This window comes from Phalaenopsis equestris, unplaced genomic scaffold (assembly GCF_001263595.1).
Source record: "Phalaenopsis equestris unplaced genomic scaffold, ASM126359v1 Scaffold216767, whole genome shotgun sequence".
NCBI classification, from domain to species: domain Eukaryota; kingdom Viridiplantae; phylum Streptophyta; class Magnoliopsida; order Asparagales; family Orchidaceae; genus Phalaenopsis; species Phalaenopsis equestris.
Window position 1 is genome coordinate 100897 of NW_018235358.1, and position 10124 is coordinate 111020.

At 33.9% G+C, this 10124-nt stretch overlaps 1 protein-coding gene across 1 annotated transcript in view; it reads left to right on the forward strand.

The window, feature by feature from the left end:
• Positions 1–376: 376 nt before the first annotated feature.
• Positions 377–10124, forward strand: part of LOC110037203 (polygalacturonase-like) — a 20934-nt gene continuing 11186 nt past the window's right edge. The window contains exons 1-3 of the mRNA XM_020741790.1: positions 377–828; positions 1625–1914; positions 2489–2723. Of these exons, the coding sequence (XP_020597449.1) occupies positions 400–828; positions 1625–1914; positions 2489–2723 (954 nt within the window). The 5' untranslated portion in view covers positions 377–399. The remainder of the gene's footprint in view (positions 829–1624; positions 1915–2488; positions 2724–10124) is intronic.

Sequence of the window (10124 nt, forward strand, 5' to 3'; positions counted from 1 at the left end):
TTACGAGAATCTCTTTCTCAGCTGGCAATGCTTATGGTTCTCCATTTCAGGTCAGATTCGGCTCTTCTATTTAAAAAACAGCATCCCCTGATTCAAGCCAATAAAATATTGCATTAACATCTCAAAATGTTGTAAAGAAAGAAACAAGATCATTCGGCACTGGCAAACTTTTTATTTAGGGCATTTACATATGCACACCACATTACTATGTATTTACATATCTAACACCTAAAATTTGCATTTTATAACACCCATTTAATAGCCAAACAAATAACTTATATTTGGTCTCCCACCACTACGAAGTTGTTCGGCAGTTCACCTACACTATATATATATATATATATATATAATATATCACTAACTACAGAATCAAACTCAAACTTACTCATTTCCCCTATCATGACCGTATCATCTCCCTTGTTCACCTTCTTCTTCCTCCTCTTCTTCTTGTTCTTCTCTTCTACAACTTCTTCATATAACATATTAGACTTTGGAGCAAAAGAAGGAGGAAAAGAAGACTGTGTGGAAGCCATTACTGAAGCTTGGAGAATGGCCTGCAACTCATCTTCTCCATCAAACATTTATGTTCCTCATGGATTATTCCTTATAAGCAAAGTAAAACTCTATGGTCCTTGCAGAAACAAGAAGATGAAGTTCAAGATTAATGGAACCCTAATGGCTCCTTTGGGTTACACTGAGTCAAGCGAGTGGATCGCTTTTGATTCTGTTGAGGGAATTTTGATCAGTGGAGGAGTTCTTGATGGAAGAGGCTCGAGTTTGTGGGATTGTAAGCTGACTTCTGCTAAGCAATGTCCTCGCGGCGCGACGGTATGATGATTTTTCATTTGTTTCTTTTATTTTTTAATTAGGAAGATGTACATGTGTACCATATAATTCCTATTGTCTCATGTATCTAATACTTTGATGTGTTGTGAAAATTTTGGAGAGTATAAATGTAAAATGTGAACTTTAGGTGTTAGATATGCAAATACATACGAATTTAGAGGTGTGTGCGGTTGTATCGGTAATTAGAGTTAGAAAGATGTGTTGCTCGCCAACTGTGGGTACTATAATTCACCTACGCCAACTCATGAGCCAGGTTAGGCTATAAGTAACACCTGAACTAGACTCTTCAACTGCTGGGCTAGTTTATTTAAAAAATAATTAATAGAGAACATATTGATAGTATATTAGTATTAAAAATTTAATTTTTAGATTATTAAAAATATTTTAAAAATAACATTTTACATTACATATCAAGTAATTTCTCATTACTTATATCCTGAATTTTTATTCAAATTTTCATTTTATCATGGCACTACTTAGAATAAATATTGATTTCCCTCTTTTATAATAAGCAAGTCAAATCGTAAGCTCGTACAATTAAGATTGAGCTCGAGTTCAAATTTGATTATTTAATCAAACTCGAGCTCAAAACAAGCATTGCTCGAGTTTGACTCAACTCGTATACACCCCTATTCTAGCCTCATAATCAATTGGAGCTCGATTTGCTCTCATTTGTGCTTCTAAATATGAACCAGCCCCTATTTGATCGTGTTTTGTTGATAAGATAATGATGTATGCTTATTTTATCTAATAAAATAAATGTTTGATTAAATCACAGTCGTTGACGTTCACAAATTCTAGAAACATCCGGATCAAACGACTCACATCCATCGACAGCGAGCTGTTTCACATCGTCATAATTCGTTGCTGTAATATGAACTTATATGGGCTTAACCTAATTGCGCCCAAATGGAGCCCAAATACAGACGGAATTCACGTGCAAATGTCCACGAAAGTTAGAATTAAGAAAACCAGAATCGAAACAGGTGATGATTGCATTTCAGTTGGGCCAAAAACTTCGTCTCTTTGGGTTGAAAGTGTAGTTTGTGGGCCCGGCCACGGAATCAGGTAATGCTTCACAATCTCACGACTCAGATACCTGTTTGGCACGAATATTGCAAAAGAAACACAACGTTTGATCATTGGTAATGTAAATAAATATATTGTGATATTAGTATACTAAATTTTTTTGAAACAATACACAAATTTAAATCTCATTTTTAACCTATAGATTCTATTAAATAAATTACTATTTTTATATCATATATTTAAATTTTTAGCACCCCTTTTCATCCATTCTTTTCAAATTTTCAATCAAATATCAAATTTTATGATAGAACATTGGCTCTTTTTTTTTTAATTTTATTAAATTCTTAATGGTTTCATTGTGACATGTCAATAGTTTTAAAAAAAAAACAGTGTTGATTTTGTAAATAATAATATTTTTAGTGCTAATTATGAAAATAATAGTTGATTTCATCTATTCCTCACAAAAATTTCTAATTTTAACTTTTTTTGGAAATATTTTCCACTCTTTATGAACTTTTACTATTTGGCTTAAAGTACATACAATTTTATGTATATAAATATAAAATTTCACAATACTTATTTGATTATTTATTTATTTATTTTTGTCTGAAAGTATTGGGAGTTTGGGAAAAGCTGAAGGTTTGAAAGAGGAAGGAGTGCAGAATGTGACAGTACAGAAAATTGTATTTTGGGGATCTGATAATGGATTAAGAATAAAGACATGGGGATCAAATATTCGAGGCTACGTTAAAGGAGTTATTTTCAAGCATGTGGTGATGAATAATGTAAGGAATCCCATAATCATTGATCAAAATTATTGCCCCCATAATCAAAATTGTCCCCGAAAGGTAAGATTTCTCTCTCATGCATTACAACCATTCTCATGTATTTACACATCTAAAATTTAGGCTTTACCTTTTTACATTTATGCCATCCAAATCTTTTATATCTAACACTATGCTAACTTTTAAAAAGTGAAGCACACCTTTTCAAATAAAGGTAAGGTAGCATATAGGGAAAAACTGACGTATTGGCACTAGATATGTAAATGCATAGGAATTGAGTGGTATATGCGTAAATCTTGCGTTTAATTTTTTTTTAATATCTTCAGAAGAATTTACGTCCATGCCACTATTGTTATGCATTTGCATATTCTTTGATATTTAATTTTATTGAGTTCTGGATTGATTTTTATGAACACGCCTTGGGAGTTACAATCGGACGAAGAAGGAAAGAGAAAGAGAGAATATAATAAGTCAAAAATTCACTCTAGAGAGAAGAGGAGAGGGATCCCTTTATTTGTTTTTTTGGCTATTATTTATAGGGTTGTATTTGTACAATTACAGATAAGAAGAAATAATTATGGAAATTATACTTAATACAATTGATACCCAAATTAATCTTATAGATTATATACCATATCGGTATTACAATTTGAATTCTAATATTGAGTCAACTGGCTGGTGATCCCGGTTGAATATAGTTGTGTAAAATTTATAAAGTTGACTCCGCTTTACAACGGTGTCAAAAACTTGATGTGGTATTTTAGTAATAATAACGTTAAGCTCTTAAAATTGGGATTCTAAGTAAGTATACGTATCGTTATCAAGTAATATAAGGCTTTCTGTTTAAGTCCCAAATATCGATCCCACGGGGAATGTTTAAATTTGAAATGATAAATTAACTAGGAAATTTACAGAAATTAAACGAAATTACTGTCGCTAATTTCGAATGTTAAAGATACTATCAAAACTAAATTATTTACTACTAACAGAATTTAAAAGCAGGTTTTAAAATTAATAACTACTAAACTATGTTTATGTGATGAAGTTTTCTATGAAAAAAAACATATTTCCCACTACAATGAGTTTTTTGGTGAAATGGGATAAGATAAATAGTTTAAATATGTATTGTGCCAAATATAAGCAATTTTAATTCTCTACCCTGATTCAGTGTTAAAGAAAATCATTGGCTAATCTTAGGTTTAGTCCCTAAATCTGTGGCTAGGCTAGGAGAATACTGGCTCCCACTCCAGAGCTCCCACTTCCCTTCTGCTGAAGGCTAACTCTCGCTTTAGTTTTCAAACACTAAGATCAAATTGAGGATTATATTCTGTCACTCTAAAAATCTCCAATTCTACACCCAACAAAGTACATTTCCCCTATTTATTTGCACTTAATTCCATAAACAAAATGGATTAAGGTCGAGCCCTGTGATCGAACTCTTGCAATTATTTTCTGCATGCCTGACAAGTCTTCCTCATATCCAACTACCTGACTTTCACAACATATTTTAACAATTCAATTGTCCAGATCGAAAAGTAAATTAAAAGCGTAGTTGAAAAAACATCACAATTTATTTTAAAATTTAACATTGGCACATCCACATTATCTCTTCATTTCACCATATCTCAGAGTAGGGAGAAAGATAAAGGAAACTACTCAGACTTCATGAGAAAGATACAGCAAAACACAAATTTCATATACAAAAAAAAATTCATACAACAATATGAAACAAACAACACTTATCTGAAACTCTTTTTCAAAGTAAATCATTTATAGTCTCTCTTAGAAAATATAGGAAGAAGAAATCTCTCACTTCTCTTCCTCTCCAACACTTCTTAGAGAAGAATTCACACTTAAACTCACCACAAAAGCTCAAAACTATAAAAATAATAACTAACTAATGGTGTGGAACTGCGTGGAATGTAGGTGTGTGAAGAGAAAAATTGAATTGAGGGGAAGATGTTGAAATTGTGCGAAACGGGGGGGGGTGTTGCTGTACGAAAAAACTCTTCAAAAAGCATCCAAATTCATCGAATCTTCTAGAAACAGGGCTTCCACCGACATAAGCGCCGTCGGCGCCCATCCTAGCGTCGTCGGTGCCAGTGCTCCGCTAATTAATTTCCAAGTCTCTGTCCAATGGCGTCGTCGGCGCTGACTCTTGTTCTGCATCCTTTCTATAGGTTTGCGCCGTCCGACGTCCTTCTGGCGCCGTCGGCGCTGAGTAATTCTTCCAAATCTCCCTTTTTGCTCCAAATTTCATCATTTTTTTTTCTTTTTTGCTTCCCTTTTGCTTCAAGTCCCAAATAAAACAACCTGCAAGTAAACATAAAACATACCTTCTTTTAAAGTGCAATATCACCAAAAATGAGTATAAAATATAGGTCTAAAAATGCATATATTTTTGGTGCATCAACTGGTTGGCCTAATTGAATTCAGTCGACTAAGGCGACTAGTTGAGTGGCGACCACACCTTACGAAGTAAATGTCGATCGACCGAGGACCTCGATTAAATGGAGATCAAGCCCGCCATTGTAAAAGTGGGTCGGGTGACTAACTTGTGATCAAAGGATATTTCATGCTTATTAATCGATTGGGACTACAGGCGTGGTCCACCGACTGTATCTTTCACAATAGTGTGTCGATCGATTTTGATCATGTGATCGCTTGTTGGATGGTTGAAAACCTTGATTGTCTGACCGTCATCTAGACCATTCAATTTTCTTGAGATTCATGCTAACATTTTTGTTGTATACACATTTATTTCCCAAATTTTTTTGTTCCTTAAAAGCGATAGCTACTATAGGGACATAAATTATTAGCGTTCAATGGTATTAAAATCAATAAAATTAATTCAAACTCCCCTTGGATTCTGGTCCAAATACATTATTTCTTCCTGGATAATTGAGTTGCACCATGGCTAATTGTTTGAGCTGGACCACTTTGGACCCCAAAATTCTAGTGAAAGTAGGCTATGGACCTCTGACTTCTGTAGAGTTTGATAAGAGTTAAGAAAAGGAAACAATTGAAGTCTAAACTTGTGCTGACTAATCAGGTTTACTCATCTAAGGATCCAGAGGAACAAGCACCGAGAGTCGCTCGGCAGGAGACCGTGGCCCGTGAGCCCAATCAAGGTGTGTACTCTGAGGGCCAGCAAGCCCTGCTTGTTGAAGATACCAAGGAGGGTTGAAGGAGGTCGGATGAAGAGGACATCGACATCTTTCCTCAGCTGGCACCGCCGGAAATTGGAGGTGTCTCGGAATGAGGGGGAGAGAACCCTTTCCATACCTTTTATTTGATGAATAGGTTTATGGATACGTAAAACTTATTTATTTATTTATTTGTCATCTTGATGCAGATGATTCTGTTGGTTTGGAAGAATGCTTGGACGGAGGACCTTCGAATGATGTCTCTGAGTCGGCCCTCAATGTCGTGGTCGACCCTCATAGAGTGGTTGTCGTACCTTCAACCTTGACCAGTGAAGGGGAGTGTTTGCAGACTAGCCATTAGTCTTCCTTTGGTTCCATTATATTGGCTTCTCAACATGTTCCATATGAGCTTCATTCTAAGTTTGTGGGATTTCATTCGGACATGGTTGGTCCCTCTATAGAGACGGTCTGAGGGTCAGTCGTAGGTCTCGTGTGGGAGTTACAAGCTCCTCCAACAAACTTGGGCTCGGAGGTAGCGGTCTTAAGAGTGGAGGTCACCATTTTAAAAAACGGGCTAAAAGAGGTGTTGTGCGAGCTAGAAGCATTTCACGAGTTGACTAACCTAAGAAAGTTATACCGCAAGGCTGATTGACTGGAGCAGATTAGGATAGGAGAAATGATGATTCTCCAAGGCTAACTCAGAAGGGATATCGATCTCGATATTCTTTTTTATATGTAGAATTTAAGAAGTTGATACCACTACTTGAAGATTTTAATCCCCAGTAATGATACTAAAAACTTGATCCCAAGCAAAGTAAGATTTCAATTATATTTCTAGGGATTCTATGCAAGTATATGTATCGTTATCAAGTAATATATGGCTTTCTAATTAAGCTTTGAATAACGATCCTACGGAGATCGAGGTTAATCATGGCGACTTTCAACATAAATTCTGGTTTAGAATAGCACGCCCTAGCTTGGAAGGTCCATAAAAGTTTGGTTTTGATTTTATCCTACAATTATCACTACAATACTACGTCTACTTCTAAATTAAAATACTTAGTGAAAATTAGAATGTGGGGTTTTTAATATATTAAAAGTACTCTTCCTCATGCAATGAAAGTAGTGACATGTGTAAAAGTAAAATAAGTAGTGAGAGAGATTGTGACAATTAGGAGCAATTATATTATTTACCCTTACTAGAGATTTTATAAAGAACATTGGTTAATCTAAAGTTTGAATAGTTTTGAAGACGGGCTAGGCAGGGAAGATACTAGCTCTCACTCTAGAGTTCCCTCTTATCCCTCCACCTGGAGGCTAACATCTTGCGTTAAAACCTAAAACAATAGACCAAATTAAGGGCTTTAGCCTGTCACTCTAAAGTCCTCTAATTCTACACCTTTTAAAGATTATTTTTTTATTTATTTGCACTTAACTATATAGATTATATTCTCATCCATACAATCTCATATGATTCTACCACAGTTGATTAAGACAATATCATCTCGGATCTTACATGTTCTCATAACATATTTTAACATGCAAGTTGATCAAGTTTACATAAAAATAAAGAAAAAAGTAAAATCATCACAATATATTCTCGCTCTACTGGATTCAATATCCTACAAATGCATACTAATTCATTAACAAGAGGGAAGAGTAAAGAAAACTACTCACTACACATGGAGAAACAACAAGAACTTTTCATTGAACAAGAATTTGAAAACATACAAATAAAGTACTAAATTTAAAGTACTAAATTCAAATTAAATTCAAATCAAAATACAATGAAAATACTTATCTCTGATAGAAATCAAACTCTCCTTGTATAACAAATGCAATCTTCTTACAATCCTCTCCAAAAATAAAGTGAAAAGAAAAGAAGAAATATCTCACTCTCTCTCTCTTTCTCTCTCACCTTGCCGCCCCGCCTGGGGGTTCCGGCCACACCCTCTCTCTTCTTCTCCAAGTCTTCTTCTCTTCTTTCAATTATTTCAAGAGTCTAAGAGTTGTTTTAAGAACATTTCCAAAATTTTTTTTATTATTTTCCAACAGATGCTTAAGTGTCTCTTCAAAACTGTCCAGATTCAATGAATCTTCCAAATGACACCTAAAATGCCTCTTCAAAACTCCATATAACCACCCCAAATTCTTCTAGAAATTCCATTTTCTCATTTCCAATGAATTCCCCAAGAGATGCACGAAGCACCGCAAGAGATGCAATTCCCCAAGAGATGCACGAAGCACCGCTTCAAAAATCGTCCAAATCCGACGTATATTCTAGAAGATATGTCGAAAACCATCATCGGTGACTAAGCACCGTTTTTGGGCACTTAAGCGCCCCCCTCTCTATCTAGTGGCTCCTAAGCACCATTTTGGGTGCTTAAGCACCGGGCACAGGCACTTAAGTGGCCGATTTTGGTGCCCCCTTGGTGCCCCGACTCGACCTGGTTTGCTCCAGTTTGCTCCATTTTGGTCCATTTTTGTTCTTTTTGCTCCAATCACTCCAAATTCTTCAATTTCATGTACCTACAACTAAAAATACAAGAAAACATACATTTAAAGTGCAATATCATTATAAAATATAACATGAAAAATAGTACATTTTTAGGCACATCAAAATCCCTCAAACTTAAACATTACTTATCCTCAAGTAATAGTAAATTTTTAAAATAATTTATGTATATTAGAGTTAATGGACATCCCTTAGAATTGTTAAAATTTTGTTTTAAAAATGTGATAGTTCAAATTAGAAGAACTTCTAGTGAATCAGACTAGCCCAGGGTCTAAAATATTTATCATCAAACTTGGAAATTTGTTTTTCTATCTAATTCAAAAATATATACAGATTTTTCAAACTTCAGATTCTATGAACTTTACTTTCTAGACTTAAGAACTCTCATAAAAATAACTTTTACTAATATAAGTATAAAAAGCAAGCTTAGGATTGTTCTAAGTTCTTTACTCTATGAAAAGCTCAAGTGAAACCAATTTTTTATTATGACTTCTCCTCAAGCTTCTCCTCACTTTATTTTTTTTTTGGATCTTTTATATCCATTATTAACTTTTTTTTATCTTTTTTTTTTTGTATGTGAGGATTCCTATATCTAGAGAAGTCCTTAAATAATTTTAAATTTCATTATCCTTCTCTAAAGTTAAAATTTATTACTTTACTTCACATGAAAAGATGTATTTTTTTAAAAAAAATTACTTTCTAAGAGAGCCTTAAATGTTTGAAAATAAGAATTCTAAGAATCCTTAATTTTTCAAAAAATACAATTTTTCTTACTAAATATAGTTATTCATTTTCTCGAGTTCTCAACTAAATGTTCTTAACTCTAGGTTCACCCTTTTCACTAAAAATATCAACTAAGTTTTCCTACTCTATTTCTATATTTAAAATTTTAACATCCTTAAGATGACTCCACATAACAATAATCATTAGAAAAAAAAGACAAATTTATTTGTAGTACTTTTGAAAACATTTAAGGTTTAAATTTAAAACATTTTTCTTTTCCCCCCAAACTTAAGCTCAAACATGTATAACAATGAACTACAAAAATATGCGGCAGAGAAATAACACTTTTACAATTTACTACACATCCTACAAAAATATCCACAAATAAAACATGGTAGTATAATGCAGGAGAAAGTACATATAGCCTAAACATGCTAGACATAACACTATAAAGGAATTTTAAATAGTAGAACATGTACAAATTGAAGATTAAATAGGAACACATTTTAAACTTTATAAAGGAATTGCTAGATGCTAACAAGTTTAAGATATTAAGATAAGTTTTGTCATCTCCAATGACTCATTCAACTTGACTCACAGACATAGGCTCACAAACTCCAATACATAGACTCACAGATTCATAAACAAACAACGACTGAGGTTAATTTGATCTCCCTTCTACTCACATTTCCCCTCCTTACTTTCAATTTCTTACGGAAGAAACTACACTAATAATGTGGGTGTATTATAAAACCCCTGTATTATTATCAACCATGGACTAGAATTACTTCATGTCTTACCAATTTCAGGGTTACTCTAAATCTAAGATCTAAGTCTAAGACGTACACAATCTGGTAAATATAGTGCAGTTCATCCAGATGTTATTCACTGAGTAAGTTCATGATCTTACCCAGTGAAGATAAAGTCAAATAGAGAAAGTAATAGAGTTTACATGGAGTGTCTCAAGTTCAAACACTACATGATTCAAGGTAATGCTCAGCTTCGGTTAAGAACTAAGTCGTAACAAAAGCGTCAACCTGCTACTACCAAAAATCATATACAAATCTAGTCATGACGAAG